Genomic DNA, 19,123 nt, shown 5'->3' on the forward strand with positions numbered 1-19,123 from the left:
ATTGTAACTCTGGTTAATCACACCCTGTCCTCATCAGCTGCAACTGGCTTGTTTCTGTTACAGTGAGATTTTATACCATGACCGTAACAAACCAACAGGAAAGAAAGAGAAAAAGATTAAACTAAATTAAGGAGTCATGCAGGATAGTTGAAATAGTTTTTTTTAAAAAAAAGAACAAAACTTGTTGGCAAGCTGCCCTGACACCTGGCAGCAGGAACATTCTCTTTCCCTTTTAGGTGTTTGGAAAATTTTAGACCAGTTTCCGATGTGGACTGATAAGAAACTGCTGTAAAGTTCTTCTTAAACAGCAAAAAATGATTACACCTTCATCTTCAGAGGAGCTTCAGAGGAACCACTTAAGAATCAAGACCTAGTGCAGACCTTAGGGCAAACGTTTTCTCCATTTCTATACAGTTATGGATATCCCTGAAATACTTTTGTCATTGTTCTTAGCACAGGACTGGCTGGTCTAGTATCACTGTTAGCTGTTGCAGGAATGCCAGGATGCTGCTGAATTTCACTAAAACTAATGAGAGCTTACACAGAGCTTTTGTGATACCTGTGTGTCTCGTAGTAGTTAGAAAGTAGCTAGCAATCACAACCACTGCCCCCCCTCTTATGATGGAAATACATCTTTTTCAGTGGTCTTGAATGGTTCTTTAGCCAGTGATGCCAAAGGAATTTCCCAGAGAAGATGGAAAAGAACTGGAATATGCAGCTGGCCATGGAAAGGAATGGTTGAAATCAGCTGTTACATGAGGGAACTAGGTGTACAACCATTCTGTAAAACACAGAATGTGTTTCTGTAAAACAACTTCTATTATGTAAAGGCATAAAACATGCCTTTATATAATAGAAGTTGTAAAATTCCTTAGGTAGGTAGTCTCTTCAGAAAATTGCTTCTCAAACCTCTTTATTAAATGAAGATGAAAGTCAAAAGAACCCTCTGGTAGGATACTTGATCCAGAATAGTCCCTAAGCACATGAACGTATGGAGTGGCTATATGGCTAGAAGAGACCACAGGCAACCATACCTTATAATCCCAGTTATAAACATACAACATACAATTTTTAAGTAAAATGTCTTTAAACACCTATGTAGTGAAGTAGCTTCCACAACTTTTTGCTCCCATGGAAAATATATATATATATATATATTGTTTAGCGTCTGAATTATTAGGGATAACTGATCAGAGCTGCTGCCTGCACAGAATGAAGACTAACTAGGTAGAGCAGGCCTGCATCTTAGCTCTCTCTACCTTTGCATGGTATTCATCAGCTCGTAACCACCCTCAACACTGATTTACAGCTGCTAAGTTCAGGGAAGCTGTTAGCACTTAGAGCAAAATTTGTTCTCCAAAATGCAGAGAAAAGTTTTTCCAACGATTTTGCATGTATGATGGTCAGTAGCAGAAATGTGTACCTTTGGTAGAAGAGGATCAGACCAGGGAATACGTGAGCAAACTGGACATGCATAGGTTCGTGGGCTCTCGTTGGATGCATCTGCAAGTGCTGAGAGGAGCTGACAGATGTCATTGCAAGGCCACTCTCAATATTTTTTGATTGATTGTGGCAACTAAGAGAAGTGCCAAAAGTCTGGAAGAAAGCAATGTCACTCCTATCCTTGACAAGGGCAAGAAGGAGGACCTGGGGAGTCATAGGGGACTGAGAGACTGAGCACAGGAACAGGTTGCCCAGAGTGGTGGTGGGGTCTCCCTCCTTGGAGCTGTCTGGAAATGGTCCTGGGTAACTGGCTGTAGGCCAGAGACCCTTTCCAATCGCAGCCATGCTGTGATTCCATGAGCAGATTTGAAAAGCTCTAGGCAGACACTCTGCTCTTTTTGGCCAATGAGATTAATTGCATGCCAGTGGCGGTGCGTAAAGGTAGTGACTTATAAGAAACAGCCAATTCTCCAGAAATGCAAGGAGCAGGCAGTTAAACTGGGCCTTTTTTGAAACTTTGATTTGCCGAGTTTCCTGTTTGTGCAGTGTTCGTGTGGTACCTCATTTCACACTATTTATGAAGCTATTTCCTATGGTCAAGGAGGAAAAGAGGGTTTATAGTGGAGAAGTTCAGTTGTTGAGCACAGCAATTCTATGCCTAGTCTTGCCACCAATTTGAAACTTTCTTCTATTTATGCAGATATTTTTCTTTGCATTGTTTCACCATGAAAGGCTAAAGGTGCACAGCAAGCATAAGCAACTATGCCTTGTGGTTATGTTTCTAGTTGTTATGCCCTTATGTTCCCACTGTTTGGCATGCTATAGGAGAAACTGAGGAAAGTTCTTCCAGTAAAGACCAAGGGGCCTCATGTTTCATCAGGATATTTATTGAGCCTCTTGATCCTGAGCCAAGTCTGTAGTTCACATGGATGCCCTGTATGTTTAACATCAAAACTAAACAGTGTTTAGGCCTTGTCGTCAATGCAGTACTCTGCGTAAGGTACAAGTAAGCCAAAGACCAACAGCAGGTATGATGGCTGTCTCTACAAGCCTGGGCTTCATGCCGTAATCTGGGACGCCCAAGCACAGTTGATTTGAAAGCTGACAAAGCAGGATGTAGCATTTCCAACCTCAGTCAGTGTTGTGTATTACAACACTTGAGCTCAGGCCTGTAGCATAGAAGCCCCACTGTTTCTATTGTAACTTTTTTTACTCAGTTTCTTTATTTTCCTTACCTGCTTGAGACAATACTTGTGCTTAGACCCAAAGTTGTGGGAGATAACTGTGAGACACAACTGTTAACATACTATACCATGTTGTACAGTGCTGCAGTATCTGAAATCACTGTCCTATTTTGGGCTGAACCTTTATCTTTTCTCTTGCAGAGCCATAGCCCTGCCCCTTGGTGCCAAACTGGGTGTGAGGGACAAGCAGAGACCAAAAGCTCAGCCTAACCCCATACTGGAAACATTCTACAGTACGCAATGCAAGAACCCTAAAGAGGTGAGTCTTTCTTCTTTGCTTTCCTCTAGATGTAGCCCTTGTATCTTTACCTAAATCATGTCACATTTGGAATCTTGAAGTACAGTGATGCCACTTGTACTTGGAAGCTCAACAAAGCAGCAGGAACCTCTGGCCACCTGACACTGGCCAGGCACAGGGATCTTGCTGCAAATGCAATCAGCCATCAGCTCTGCTTCTGAACATGTGGGAATAACAGCTTTCCACAGATAGCACTCCAAAAAATTAAATCTCAGACTTGTTTGGACAGGAAACTCGTCTCCCAGAGGAAATAATGACAACTCCTGTTTGCTCGTTTGCCTTCTTTTCATATATTAGCAAATCACTGTCACATCAACTCCTTTGAAATGACTTCCCTTGTTGCTAGTCCTTGCAGCTTAGCACATGTGGATTACGTGATTCTCTTAGTTCAGGGAGGCAGGTCGTTCTGTTGCTGTGCAATCCACAGGTTTGAGATTGGCCTTTCAGGAAGCCAACTAAAATCCCATCTGTCATTAGAGACAAAGTAAGGAGCATCAAAAAACTGCAAACATAAATGGTAGGTAGTTTTCCCTTGGGAGAGAAAAAGAGATCTTGAACATCTTGGCATTATAATTCAGTTAGAATGGCTGCTGCTGAGGGAAAAAGCATTGGAGGGATTGTGGATAGTCAAGCTGTATTGGAATTTAGCCTTGTCAGTAGAGACCCTGGATGTAACCACTGTGGTAAGTAAGCAAGTCACTGTGGTGATTCCACACTGATGGCTAGCTAAACTCCACCACACCAATTTCTCACTCTCCGTCCTCAAAAGAACAGGGGGAGAAACTACAACAGAAAAGGGCTCAAGAGCTGAGTTAAGGACAGGGAGAGGGACCTGATCATTCACCAACCACCATCTCAGGCAAAACAGACTCAACAGAGGGAGATAAATGTAATTTATTGCCTATTACTGACAGACTAGAGCAGTGCAAAACTAAAATCAAACTAAAAACACCTCCCTCCATCCACCCTCTTCTACCTCCTCCTCCCAGGCAGCACAGGGGAACAGGGAGGTGATCAATCTGTAACACTTCCATCTCTGCTGCTCCTTCACATCCACTCTCTTCACTTGCTCCACGTGGGGTCCCTCCCACGGGATGCCGTCCTTCTTGAACTGATCCTGTGTGGGCTTCTCACGGGCAGCAGCTCTTCAAGAACTGCTCCAACATGGATCCATACCATAGGGTCCATCCATCAGGAGCAAACTGCTCCAGCACAGGTCTCCCATGGGCTGCAGCTTCCCCCAGACCCCCTGCTCCTGTGTGGGCTCCTCTCCATGGGCTGCAGCTCTGGCTCGGGGCCTGCTCCTGCGTGGGCTCTCCATGGGCTGCAGCCTCCTTCAGGCCACATCCTTCAGGCTCCACCATGGGCTCCTCCACGGGCTGCAGTGTGGAGATCTGCTCCATGTGGGACCCATGGGCTGCAGGGGGACAGCCTGCTCCACAAGGAGCCTCTTCACAGGTCACATGGGAACTTCTGCTCCGTTCCTGGGGCACCTCCTGCTGTCCTTCACTGACCTTGGTGTATGCAGGCTTGTTTCTCTCTCAGTCACTCACTCCTCTCCCAACTGCTTTGGCAGAGTAGTTTTTTTCCCCTTCTGCAATGCTATTCCAGAGTCACAACCAGCATTGCTCATGGCTCAGCTCTGGCCAGCAGTGGTTCCCTTTTGGAGCCAGCTGGAGCTGGCTCTGATCTGACCTGTGGCAGCTGCTGGGCTCTGCTCACAGAGGCCACAACTGCAGCTCCCCAGCTACCAAAAACTTGCCATGTAAGCCCAGGGCAATCACATTTCTTTTCAGTGCTTTTTTGCAGGCTTTCTTGGCCTTGAAGCAAAAGCTATTAACCACTACCAAAGACATATGAGCAGGGGTTTCAGTCCCACTCACCAGTCCTAGTACAAACAAGTTACTGCCTTGACAAGGCTGGTGCAGCATGTTTCATACTGCCATGGGGCATGTGGAGCCTCAGGACATTCAGTACCTGCTTAAAAATAAAAGAATAGAGGATAAAATAAAAATGAAGGCATTCATCTTGGTTGTGCAGCCAGCCCCTTTCCCTAGCAGTCAGAAGGAATGTTCTCAGAACACTTGCCATGGTCCCTGGTCTTCCTCTTGGCTGTCTGAGAAATCCACAAGTTTCTCAATAAAACTTCTCCCATTGCAGAGATCTAACTCAAAGCCTACCTTTGTAAGCAGGATTTCCACACAGCTGCCCTGCACTCACATTGCACCGAAGGAGCAGAAGTCTGCACTTTTATCCTAGAGAATGTAGGATATCATTGTGAATCCTGACTGTGAGACTTCTGACATCATTCTGACTTTCTGACATGAGAAAGAACTGTGCAGCTGGCTGATGTCTTACTGACTCAATTCACTGGTTGCATCTCAGTCTTTTAGCTTCCTCCCTCTCCTGTGAGCACTCAGGCTCCTGCTTATGATTCAGCTTCTACAAGATGTGATTTTGCTCTTCTCAGCAGCCATCTCCTTGGGAGGAATACCACATTATGGAGCAGTTGGAGAATATAAATCAATGTCTCTGTTTGACTCCACCACAAGAACAAGTCACTAAGTAAAAATAGAAAGGAGTATACCTGAAAATGACTAATGGGCACACTTTTTTACAGCACTCTCAGAGTATGTAAATCACTGCCACATGATACCATTAAGGTAAACACATTCCATGAAAACCTAATGCTTTACTTAAAAAATAAGATTATCCTTGATGACACTTCAGAAAGGAATATAAAACATGATGACCTCTTCCGTGTCACACACCAAACTCTTTAAGAGCCTAAGGACAAGAAGGAAGGTAATTGCAGTATTTCTCTGAGTAACCTATTGAAAAATTATCCCTACAGGTTTACCACAACAGGAGAATATCCGGTAGGAAAATGGTGTTGCCTCTGCTCATGACATTGGTCAGGTTATTCCCTGTTACTGCATCAAGATACTGAAAGGCATGACAAGATTCAGTGTAGAACTTCAAAAATTATATAAGCTGCAGTAAAACCTTCTTGGAGTGACAGATTTAAAGGACTCAGTCCCTTATGGCTGAGTGAAGTGATTGAACAAGAAACATCTGTGAGAAAGGACCAGAGTTTGAAAGTTGAAACCAGAGATGTTTACATAAAAAAATGAAACATAAAGTTTTAACATTTAGTGTTAATAACCAGTTGCTTACAAGGGGAAATGAAAGATTTTCTATTATCTGAAATCTCTATGCTAGGAATGGACAGCTTTCTGAAAGATGCCATCACTTGAACAGATTTGGGCTTGCTGGGAATCTCCAGTGGGGTTCTGTGGTGGCTCAGACCACATGGCCGTGTGCCCATTATGACTTTCGAACCTAAATCTGAACCCTGCTTCCTCACCTGTTTTCCAGAGTGAGCTGATGAGTTTAGCCAAACAGTGCGACCTGCCAGTGAGAAAGGTGGAGAGGTGGTTCCGGCGCCGGAGGAACACCGACCGACCGAGCCTATCCAAGAAGTTCTGCGAGGCCTGGTGAGCAGGAGCAGAAGCCATGAGCTGCAGGGGCCTTTCACTGGCACTGAGCTCAGTGGGCAGTTTGCTGCCTCCCAGCCTGCACTCCTCCCCAGAGAGCATCCTGAGTCCTCCGTGCCGTGCCTGCTTCTTCTCTGGCTCTGCTGCTGCTTCTCTATTAATGAATCATTCCTTGCTTTTCCCCTTTATTTTCACTCCCAAGACTCCTTTTACTCCTATCTCACTTTAATCCTTATAGGACACCAGTTTCTGACTTTGTAAGACTGAAACTCTGCTTCGGAACGCTATCTTATTTGAAAAACTCCCTATTGTCTTGCTTCCTACTGCTTCCTGCTGCTTTGCTGCTGCTTCCATGCCTCCAAAATAGCCTATCATTGCCTCTCTGTTTCTCCCCTTGCTTCACTGTGAGCTGATTCTTTCTGCTACATATTTTCTGCAACTGTTCTCTTTTGTATTGCTTTCGAAAGTCACAGACACTGGGTTAGACTGTATTCTGCTGTCAGTTGACTTCAGCTTACCTGAAGGTCACAGAACAGAACCCTTTTATAATGGCAGAAAAGCCTATGTGAAATCTTTTCCTGGGAGCAAAACTTGGAAACAGCTGTGTGGAAACCCTCATTATATGGAGGCACAAGGAGGTCTGGCAAAACCAGATCATCATGGGGCTCCTCACTTTTTGGGTACTTTAACTTCTGCAGATAAAAAAAAAAAAAATCACATCAGCCACTTCTGTCAATGTTAATCTTGACTGAGCTTTCCACAGATATTGCAGAGTGATAACCCCAGTAGATTCCATCTGGACGCACATTTACTTGTTCAATGCTACACTTGGAGGCCCTGCTGACCTGACACATCACAGCCTGTTGTACAACTGAGCTGTGCAGCTCCTGTAGCTCTGTGGCTGTCAGTCCTTGTTCCTGTGCCTAGGCAATCTTTCTGGGCTGGGATTACCTCCTCGCAGGAAGCCAAATGAATCGTCATCAGGGTCGTTTTACACCAAGAAATCAAAGACTGCAAAGCTCTTCAAGAAACGAAAGTTCTACACTAATGTCCATACCCTTGTAAGCAGGTCCCAGGTAGTTACCTGAGTCTGCAATTCCCAGATCCCTTGTGGGGGCCCCACTAGGTCTTCATGCTGGTGCAGTGTTCTAAAATCCCAGCCTGAGGTCGTTACAGACCTTAAGATCTGAGAGCTTATACTCTAGCCCATCACATGGTAGACCATCACCCAGCAACTGGTTCCACACAACAGTCAGAGCAGTTCCTGTATGTTAGGCTTTGGTGGAAGTAGAAATTAACCCATAGTACAGAATTGCATTCAGAGGAATGTAAAGAATCTTTGGGTAAAAATTCAGAAATTGCCCCCTCTTAGAAATGTTAGTTTTGTCTCAGCTTTCCACAGAGAAGGAGGATTCTCCTGATCTTAGTTGAAATGCCTTACTTATGAGTGGCTGCTCTGCTATGCTCGTAAGGAAGGAGGTTCATCCAGGAAGGCCACAGAGATGAAGGAAGAAAATACCTACAGTGTCATTCATCTGACTAGAAGTGTGTATCTATAGGGTAGACATCACTTCTGAGCTAATCACCTTGTTGTCCATTTAATATTCAACCTCTAAATCAAAAAGCCTGCCTAAAAATCCTAATGAAGAAAACAAAACAAGCAAAACTTCTGCTCTCACTGATTATGTCTTTCTTGAAGCTCCTGGGGGTTGTTTCACTGACAGATTCTCTCTCTAAAAATGTTGTATCTTCTGATTTGTTACAGAGATTTTTGGGTTTATTAACCCAATTTAGGGGTTGTTTTAGGCAGTTTTATTCCTTTGAAGATTTCCCGTCTTTAATCTATTATTACTCATTTATTCTGTTGGGATAAAATTCCTCTAATTTTTTAATGTATGTGTATATATATTCAGTACGATGTGTCTCAGTCCACGGAACATGGCAAACATATTTTATAAGTACTTCTGTGTGGATTTAATGGGGATAAATCATTAGCAGCTCTGACTGAGACGAAACATGACAGTAATCAATTGCTGTACATGATAATGAATTTAGCATGCCTGATTTCCAAAAGCCTGTGAGGGAAGTTGGCACTGTTTGACTTTTACACATGCCTCTACTGGTACTATGAAGAGTTGGGATGATTATCTGGGTGATTTTGTTCAGCGATATTCTCATAGTTTCTATCATCTAAAGCAGAAGAATTGCTCTTCATGGAATCTCTTGAATGTACCAGCATGCAAAAAAAAAAAAAAAAGAATGTTCCTGTTATGATCTGGACAAACTTTGAGCATATTGATGTTTTTCTTTGACTTAGTAGTGTCATGCTTTGAGCAAAAGTGATTGATACACGGAGTTGGAGCTTTGTGGCTAATGGTATACTAACATTCTTTCTTTCTTTCTTTGTAGCTGGAGGTTTACATTTTACGTCATTTCTTTCCTCACTGGACTTGCTGTCCTGTACGACGTGAGTATGCAAACAGTGCCACCTGCTGTTCTCCCCAGGGAGTGCCTGCAGGAATGGCAGATTTGGTTGCCAAACCTGTGCGTTCAAACTTCTTTTCAGAGATTTTCCCATCACGTCTTTGTCCTCTGCACAGCACACAATCTTTTGAGAACATAAATATATCGAACCATGCTTATTTTAAGAACTCCAACTCAAAACCAAGAGTTTTGCTCTTCTTCTGGAAAAGCAGTAGACAATTAGGATTGTGAGATGCCGTCAGCAGTTGTAAAAATACATTTCTGTGATATGGGAGATAAAACATTTATCTGAGACAGGAGCTGCAGGGCCTATTTTTGTGTTGTATATAATACTTGTTTAAGGTAAAATGCTTAGGCTTCCTTTGGAGCATGGTCTGCATTTTAGTAATTTTATGTATGTTTTCTCTTCTTTACCCAAGATGTGAGAGGGTGAGGTTAATGCCTCTGCCTTTTCTCTGATTTGATAAATAATGATTTCTCTTGATACAAATAGAACAGCCTCAACAGGAGAAGACTGAGACTTGAATGGTATGGGTTTGAATCTCTGAGGCAGAAGAGGTATACCATATGCTCTAATCCAGACCTGTGGTCACTAAGCTGGGACAAGGGGCACCTGTCATCCTCTGGTTGTATTTTAGAAGTTACCCTGGCTCTTTTGGTGAACCCAATTCCTTGGGTGGACTTTGCAAAAATATTCTACACTGAGACCTTCGGATGTGGTAAATAATGGATAATCTGCAGATCCCAAGAGAGGAGGCACAGACTATACTTGCACCTGCTTGTTTTTGTAACAACTGAAGAAGTATTGAACTTAGCAACTTTTAAGGCAGAATTTAAGGTACTCTGTGAGTCTGCAGATTCCAGGATGAGCTAGCAGTGGAGTGGAGGTATCTAAATCCCACCTATAGTGCTTTTTGATTCTTTACATCAAAATAAGAGGTTATTTTCTATTTCTCAGTTTCCAATAAAACACAACAAATCTGTAGTAGTAACAAGCTAGAGGAGTTAGGTGGTTGATAAGAGAAGAATTTCTCTGGGATCTTCCCATTCATGTTGCATTTTCTTTCCAGAAGCCTTGGTTTTGGGACCACAGAGAGTGCTGGACAGGATACCCACAACAGGTGAGTCACCCAGGAGTGAAAATTGCTGTAATAAATCATGTATTCTCTTTAGATATCTTTTCAAAATCAGATTACTTTAGGGACAAAAGAGGGTACTGATTGAAATTCAGATTGATTAGCCATAAGAATTCAAAACCAGATCCCTATCAACAGAGAACATCTTAATATTCTGCTTACTCTGGACACCATAGAGGAGCAGTCAGTACAGCAGAAGACAACTCTACAGTAGTAAAGGGAAAGTGAGCCTTCTGACCAGGCGAACAAAGAGATTTAAAAACAGGGATGCTCCAAGCTTTGTTCATAGAGGAGACTGGGTCTAGAGTAGGACATTTTGTCCAAGGAGGAGAAGCAAAGACTTCAGTGGAAAGCCTGTAGAGCAGAAGACATGCTCTGAGTGATACACTCCAGAATAACCTCAAAGACAATTGCCAGCTCGGCACAAAATCTGCTTCTTGGTCATCAAGGAATAAGGGCAACAATGAAAAGTGAAGTACTTTTTACCCAGCTGCCTCTCTCACTATTCTATCATCTAATTCCAAACCCCCCTGCAGGGACACCTCCCACCAGACCCGGCTGCCCAAAGTCCCATCCAGCCTGGCCTTGAACACCTCCAGGGATGGGACATCCACAGTTTCTCTGGGCAGCCTGTTCCAGTGCCTCACCACCCTCTGAGTAAAGAATTTCTTCCTTTTACCTAATCAAAATCTACCCTCTTTTAGTTTAAAGCCATTGCTTCTTGTCCTACTGCTGCACTCCGCAGAATCCCTCCCCAGCTTTCCAGCAGCCCCCCTTTAGGTACTGGAAGGCCTCTATAAGGTCTCCCCTGAGCCTTCTCTTCTCCAGGCTGAACAAGCCAAACTCCCTCAGCCTGTCTTCGTAGAATGGGGCTTCACACACTGAGCACAGGAACCATTACCTCCTCTACTTTTCCCCTGATGTTTTTATGACTCATGTATAGCAGCAGCCTTCCTATATTACAAAGAGATAAACGTCATTAAAGTGAAAGATCTGATTTCAGCTTTGGAAAAGATTCCTTATCCTGTTAGAAAGCTGCCTTCTACAGGCTTAATTAGCATTATGAATAAATTGATGAAAATCCTGGGTACCATTTCATTCCTGCTCTAAGAGCAGACAGTTTTCACTGGGCTGCATCAACAGAGAATATGTCCAGCAGGTGGAGGGGGGTGATTGTGCCCCTCTGCTCTGCCCCTGTGAGGCCCCACCTGGAGTGCTGCATCCAGGTCTGGGGCCCCCAGCACAAAAAGGATGTGGCTGTTAGAATGGGTCCAGAGAAGGGCCACAAAGATGATCAAGGGGCTGGAGCACCTCTCCTATGAAGAAAGGCTGAGAGAACTGGGGCTGTTCAGCCTGGAGAAGAGAAGCCCCCAGGGTGATGTCATTGCAACCTTTCAGTACTGAAAGAGGGCCTACAGGAGAGCTGAGGAGGGACTCTGTCAGGGATTGTAATGATAAGACGTAATAAGATTGTAATGATAAGGCGTAATGATATTAAACTAAAAGAGGGTAGATACAGATTAAAGGTTAGGAGGAAATTCATCCCTCAGAGGGTGTTGAGGCACTGGAAGAGGTTGCCCAGAGAGGCTGTGAATCCCCCAGCCCTGGAGGTGTTCAAGATCATGTTAGATGAGGCCCTGAGCAACCTGATCTAGAGGGTGGCATCCCTGCCCATGGCAGGGGGGTTGGAGGTAGATGATCTTCAAGGTCCCTTCCGACCCAAGCTGTTCTGTGATTCTGTGATGATTCTGTGATTATTTGCCCTTTCCAATCCAAAAGGCTGGTAAGCATTTCTAGCAGGATAGCAGTTTCTACTAGTATCATGCATGAATCTCCTACGCACAAGATTTTACAATACTAGAATTTCCGTGGGGAGGGTGGGGGGGTGGGGGGGGAGAATTAGTCTTTCATTAATTGAAGAAGAGGCTGAGGTACAACTTGATCACAGTAGCATGACAAAGTGAAAACTACCTGTGCTTTAGGGCTTTTTGGTCTGGTAGTCAAAGTTAGAACAAGACCCTCAGATTGTACATCAAGATTTGCAAAAAAACTGTAAATGTAATGCACAGTTTTTAACTATGATTCATACAAACAGGTGGTGTTTGAACAGGAATGTAAGGCTGAGAGGATCTCTTGGGTCCTTATTTCCTGTTTTGTACATTTGCATTACATGTATTTTCCAGAGAAATCTAAGCCTTGTAACAGAACACTTTCCTACACCTGTAGTAAACAGAAAAGGCCAAAACCAGAGCTGGTAACATCCCACTGGAAAAGAGCAGGAAAGGTCAAGAACATACCTGTGGCATAGCAGGAACAAAGAATATATTAAAAAAATAAATTAAGAAATAATATATTAAATACAATTTCTACCAAACAAACCATGTCCTATGCTACATGCAAGAGTAAAAGAAACATCAGTGATCTAATCTATCCTTGGAAAAACAACAAAAATAATTCCTTCAGATCCAGAGGATCATTTGGATAACCCCCAGAGCATGAACAGCACATACCAGCCTGCGAGGTGTTGATATCCCGTCTGGTAGCACCAGTGCATCCAGCCATGCTTCCTCTTGTGGCTAATCACTGGTACATCAAAGAAAAGCAAACTGAAATCTATCATCTAAGGACAGAAATCCGCACTTTGGGTAGAGGAAACCTAAATAAATTGGTACTTGGGAGCACCATACTCCAAGATTCTTTGGAAATGCTTGTTGCAAAGCCCCTGTGGTCATAGTAATTTTTTTTAATCAAATAGGTTCTGGTTTAAAGATGCCATCTAGTGCCACAACAGAAAAATTGCTTGTTAACTAGCACGTGTCTTGGTGAGTGGGTCTAAGCTTTTAGATTTCCAGCTGTAAAACCCCAGAAAAATTAGCCAGAACAGCACAGACTACTGTTCACACTGAGATTGTGCTTTCCCGTGTTAGTTTGATTAGACTGAAAAAATACATGTTAGAGACAAAGATGTCTGAAGCATCTCCCCGAGTGCTAATAAATTGAATGATTTATTCAGGTACTAATCTATATCACCACGGTGAAACAGCTCACCAAGTTTTTAAAGCTCTACAGTGACTGCTCACGAATTTGCCCAGAAGAATACCTGAAAATATTCAGGATCTTCCCCCTGGTTCTTTACATGTTTCACATGGTATGGCAAAGTGGAGTTTCCCCTGCTATTTGCTTTTACCTCAACACAGATAATGTTTGGTAAGTGACTACACTGTTCAGTTGAGGATTTACCCCATGAAGCTGCAGGAACCAAATCTTGTCATTTTGGTTTATCTGATTTTTTTGGTTTTTGGTTTTTGTTTTTGTATAGGTAGGAGTTTTTGTTTCCAGCCCTTTCTTTACTTTATCTGATGGGTATACCACTGTCTCTTTCTTGCTGTTGCAGCCTCTCCAACCCTCTCTGTTCTGGTACTACATGCTGGAGCTCTCCTTCTACTGGTCTCTGGTCTTCACCTTGCCTTGTGATGTGAAGAGGAAGGTGAGTGACAACCCCTGGGAAGAATGAAGCACAAACAGGATCCAAGCTTAACACTCAGGAGAGTGTTCTCCAAGGTTGTATAATGTGTATAGTGCTGGTCTGAGGTTTCAGGGGACTCGTCCTTGCTTGTTCCCAGGAATTTCCATTACCAGTCTCTGTCTTCCCTCTCCTCTGGGAGGTGGAGAACACAAACCTTGACATGGAAAGGAGCAAACTAATTCAAAATGTTCAGTCCCCCAAGCAGAAGTTCCTCTGCTGGAGCGGAGGTGAGTATGGGCATTGCTTTGTGACAAAAGGAAGCTCTTTTTAGGTTTGTCTGTACTGAACCATCAGTTCTCATACGATTTGCACTAGCACCAGCCCATTTCTGGTAAAGAGCAGAGTGTTCTTTGCTCGAGATCCTCTGTTTACACCATAAACTCATAATTCCTGGGTTTCTTGATTGCCTACATTTTGGCATGCATTTTGTTAAAGATTAACGTGGGTAAAACTTTACAGTGGGAGGTTTCTTGCCTCATTGAGTAGACAGATGTTCTAGCTACCAGCATGCTCTAACTGGAACAGAAAGTGCAATGTATTTTCTTTTCTGCTGTCCCCTTTCTCATCAGGACTTCAAGGAGCAGATAGTCCATCATGCTGCAACCATCTTCCTGATCAGTTTCTCATATTGTGCCAATTACATCCGCATTGGGACACTGGTGATGGTGATTCATGATGCTTCTGATTGCTTCCTAGAGGTGAGCTCCACAATTCAAGTGCCTGGCAAGGCCTAGTTGGCAGTGATGATCTTTAGCCAAGTGCTGTCTTTTGATCTAGCACAATAAGGGACAATCATTATGGGGTTTCACTGATAACTCATTGATGATCTCCTCACCCAGCTTAGGGTGCCCTACAGAGAGCCAGGAGATGTGAATACCTGCATGTGGATTGTGTCATATCTGGCTAGCTAGCATCTTGGAGCATATGCAGATGCACTATCTTGGCCTGCTTTGTTTTATTGTTCTTTCTCCTTCCAGCCAACTAAGATATTCAATTACATGAAGTGGAAAAAAACTTGTGACAGCCTCTTTATGATCTTCTCAGCTGTTTTCCTCATCAGCCGCCTGATCATTTACCCCTACACGTGAGTTTGCTGCAGTCAAGGGAAATGAAAAAAACGTCTTCTCAGAGGCAGGATAATTCAGCTGTGGGCTGAATCTTTTGCTGCGGCCTTTGCTTTTCAGTTCTTGAGCTCATGTCCCTCCCTTCTGCATAGGCTACATTACCACATGGCTGTTGTACCTACCTTGGGCTAAACAAGGGTGGTGTTCCTTGGAGTTCAGAGAGTAATAGCAAAGACCTGAAATATACTGCAGAGGAGTCCTCGGCTTACAGCTCTGCTCTGCTTATTTCCAGTGGGGAACTGGGAGTTATGTGATGTGTTATACATAAGAAAAGAGTGACTGAAGTGAAACTTCTGTGACAATAGCTTTTGGGGGTTTACAGCCGCTTTCTCTCCAATGCAATTCCGTCTCTCTTGCAGAGTGCTCTATAACACCTACTATTACTCCATGGAGATATTCCAACCCTTCTTTGGATACTACTTTGTGAATGCTCTCCTGATAACTCTGCAGCTGCTCCATATCTTCTGGTCCTGCCTAATTATTCACATGGTCTACAAGTTCATCCTCCAGGGCACGGTATGAATCAGTTTGTAGTCCCCTGTACATCATATGGGGAGGGAGGATCCCCTGAGACTGCTTGGGAGCACAGGGAATACATCTGGGATGGATTATTTTTTGTCCTAGTAAAATTATATGTGTAAACTCCTAACAGTAAGGTAAAAGGGTCGCTCAATATTAGTGAAAGTTGACAAAAGAAGTAAAGTTTTTATGAGTTGATATAATATTGGGTTCACTTACGAAGCGTGTATTCAAGAAAAAAATTGGATTGGTCTCCATGGGAGATTTCTGTGAACAAAGCCAGTGACATCTGAGTGAGGATCCCAACACTTGGGTCAGTACTGCCTTTGTAACAAAACCAAAAAATCAAGGCAGGGAATGTTGTTGCAATTGATGAGGCCAGTGCAAAAGTGGTTTCCTGTAGTTTCTTCTCTAGGGGATTTCCAGTACGGGATTTTTAATTACAGTGTTACTAACATCACAGAAACACAGAATGGATGAGGCAGGGCCACCTAGAGCAGCTTGTCCAGGCCCATGTCTGGATGGCTTTTGAATGTTTTCAAGGAGGGAGATTCCACAACTTCTCTGTGCAGTCTGTTCCAATGTTTAGTCACCATCAGGGTGAGAAAATGTTTCCTAATGTTGAGATGGAACCTGCTGTATTTCACTTTGTGCCTATGGCCTCTTGTCTTGGCACTGGGCACCACTGAAAAAAGCCTGGCTCCAATCCTCTTTGCACTCTCCCGTCAGACACTTATATACACTGATAAAATCCCCCCAAGCCTTCTCTAGGTTGAACAGTTGCAGCCCTCTCAGCTTTTCCTCACAGGAGAGATGCTTCAGTCCTTTAATCATCCTCATGGCCCTTTTGTTGGACTCTCTCCAGTATGTCCATCTCTCTCGTACTTAGTAGCCCAGCACTGGACACAGTACTCCAAGCATGGCCTCACCAGTGCTGACTAGAGGGGAAGGATCCTCTCCCTTGATCTGCTGGCAATGCTGCTCCTAATGCAGCCCAGGATACCACCGGCTTTCTTTGCTTCAAAGATACATTGCTGGCTAGTGCTCAGCTTGGTGTCCACCAGGACTTTCAGGTTCTTCTCTGCAGTGCTGCTTTCCAGCTGAGCAGCCCCCAATATATATTAGCACATGGGTTTGTTACTCCCCAGGTGCAGGACTTTGCACTTCTCTTTGTTGAACTTCATCAGTTTCCTGTCAGCCCACTTCTCCAGTCTGCTGAGGTCCTTCTGGATGGCAACTTGACCTTCTGGTATATCAGCCGCTGCTCTCAGTTTTGTGTCATTGTCAAACTTGCAGAGGTTACACTCTGCCCCATCATTAATGTATGTTTTGTGGGGGTTGTCCTACAGTACTTTAGATGTCTGCAGAATAGATGCATTTGTCTAAACTAGCTGTCTGGGCTCCTTACATACTAGCAGACAGGCATGTCCTAAGCATAATCCATTCAGCGTTGCACAGGAATTGCCTGTTTGTCTCTATCCATAACAGAGCAACCTTGGATATCTGAGATGCAGCTGTATAAACTTAAGTGACATGCACCCGACTCTTTCTGACTGCAGCCTGTAGTATCTGCTGTGAAACCAAACTGCTGCTCAGCATGACATTATTCTCAGAATCAAAGACATGACCTAATGTGGCCACTTGCCAAGGATGTAGTCCAGGAGAAACAAGTCCATGCCCTGTGGGAGTTGACCTCATAGCCTGGGATGAGTTGTTTTATTACTGTCCAACTGGGGAATTCTGTCTTATGGGAACTGAGAACAAGCATATGAGGCTCGTCTTCATCCATATTGTCCACAGCTTCCATTGCAGTTATTACGGTGTCAAATGATGAGGTAGTGGATAGTGTTATTAGAAAGAAATGAGCCATCAGGAAAAACATACTGAAGCACATCCAGAATTTTTCTTATTTTATCTATAAATATTGTGATTTAACCCCAGCAGGCAACTAAGTACCTCACAGATGCTCACTCACTCTCCCCCACCCCCTCACCATGGGATGGGGAAGAGAATCGAAATGATAAAAGTGTGAGAACTCATGGGTTGAGATGAAGACAGTTTATTAGGTAAGGAAAAAGCTGCACTTAAAAGCAAAGCAAGAAACTCATTTGGTACTTCCCATCAGCAAGCCTGTGTTCAGCCACTTCCAGGAAAGCAGGGATCATCACGTGTAAGTTTCTTGGGAAGACAAACACCATCACCCTGAATGCCCCCACACCCTCCACCTTCCTCCTTCTTTACCCCAGCTTTTATGGCTGAGCATGACACATGGCCAGTCTGGGTCAGCTGTCCTGGCTGTGTCTCCTCATATCTTCTTGTGTACCGTGTACCCCCGGCCTCCCCACTGGCAGGGCAGCATGAGAAGCTGGAAAGTCCTTGGCTCTGTGGCTCTGCGCAAGCACTGCTCTGCAACCACTGAGAACAGTGATGTGTTAGCACTGCCACTTCCATCAAAAGTCGAAAACACAACATCATATCAGCTTCTGCAAGGAAAATTAACTCTATCCCAGCCAAAAACCATGACAATAAATTCTCTGCCATGTTTGATGCAAAAAATATATATTTGAGGTCTTTCCATATTGAGCCGTAAATAGCAAAGAAAAATAGTCCCAGACCGGTGTTTCAGTGATGATTTTAGACATACGGCTTAATTTCTGTGTAGTCCTGTGTTGGGCCAGGAGCTGGACTCAGTGATGCTTGTGGGTCCCTTCTAACTCAGGATATTCTATGATTCTAAGACATTTAGTAGCCCAAAGCAGTATCAGCAGAAATACAGAACATTCTCCCCTTTTGAGAGCCATGAAATTCTCACTCCAGTCAGAAGTTCAGATTGTTCTGATAGGTCTTTCATATCTCTGTAATTTTCCTTCCTGGCTACAGGATTATCTGCACCACCTTCTCACGTGATGTTTCCTAATCCCCAGTATTTACAGTTCAGCCTTCATCTGGAAGTAAGGGTTTTCACCTCCTCATACAGACAACTGTCTTTTTTCATGCAGCTGTCTAGTTCCTTTGTGAATCTTGATAGCTTTCAGACTTCAACCATGTTCTATTTCCATAAATAAAACAAAAATTAGGAATACTGATTTTTGTTTGTGTTTCTGCTGCAGAGCAAGAGTCTTTGTACATAGTTTCTGAACTGCCAATTCCAGAACAACGCTGGATCGAGGTTGTTCACAAAATGTGGCATCTGCTATTTCTGTTGTCCTTGCAGGCAGTTTGACTTGAGTACAAGTTCACATTCTTACAAATCCTATCTGCTTTTGGGTGTGGTGATCTTTAGGAAAGGCATCAGACTAAATAGTCTGCCTAATATGATCCAAGTGCTATCCCCAGAAGAATATATATAATAAATGGAGACTACAGAGCACATCCAGAACTAACACACTCCTGAGGAGTTTCCAGGTCTCAGGTCACAGAAGGGGTTTGCTGCTTTCCTTCAGAGTGTACTTTCCAACAATGGGTGTGGACACTGAATTTGTTCCCAGTTTTGGCATCTTGTATTGCAGAGTAGAAACAGCCTGAGAAGCCAGCAAGTGTTAAGCTGCTTTCTCTAACCTGCCTTTTTACTGCATTATTTCTTTTTTGTCTTCATTTTAAGGCAAGGAATTAAGTATTTACAAAAGTGGATTACTGATCTCTTAATAACAAGAAGAAAAGCTTGAATATAAAACTGAATGTAGAGTTGAGCAGCTTTGTGTTGAGCTATTGGTGTGTTTGAAAGTATATGCTGTCCAAACCGGAGTGTTCAACTTGCAGCCACCCAGAATCTATCTCCTTGTCCCTTTTTGAAAACATAAGAGTTGATTACCTACTTCTTCCCATCCTTCTTCTGCATGCAAAAGACGCCAT

General features: G+C 43.5%; 1 protein-coding gene across 2 annotated transcripts in view; it reads left to right on the forward strand.

Moving 5' to 3' along the window:
• LOC118179180 (ceramide synthase 4-like) overlaps positions 1-19,123 on the forward strand; it is a 53,353-nt gene that overhangs the window by 31,993 nt on the left and 2,237 nt on the right. For both annotated transcript variants that reach the window (XM_035348332.1, XM_035348333.1), the window contains exons 4-11: positions 2,829-2,946; positions 6,364-6,482; positions 8,892-8,949; positions 10,037-10,087; positions 13,497-13,589; positions 14,198-14,326; positions 14,606-14,712; positions 15,112-15,268. In XM_035348332.1, the coding sequence (XP_035204223.1) occupies positions 2,829-2,946; positions 6,364-6,482; positions 8,892-8,949; positions 10,037-10,087; positions 13,497-13,589; positions 14,198-14,326; positions 14,606-14,712; positions 15,112-15,268 (832 nt within the window). The remainder of the gene's footprint in view (positions 1-2,828; positions 2,947-6,363; positions 6,483-8,891; positions 8,950-10,036; positions 10,088-13,496; positions 13,590-14,197; positions 14,327-14,605; positions 14,713-15,111; positions 15,269-19,123) is intronic.

Source organism: Oxyura jamaicensis, chromosome 28, assembly GCF_011077185.1.
Source record: "Oxyura jamaicensis isolate SHBP4307 breed ruddy duck chromosome 28, BPBGC_Ojam_1.0, whole genome shotgun sequence".
Lineage (NCBI taxonomy): Eukaryota > Metazoa > Chordata > Aves > Anseriformes > Anatidae > Oxyura > Oxyura jamaicensis.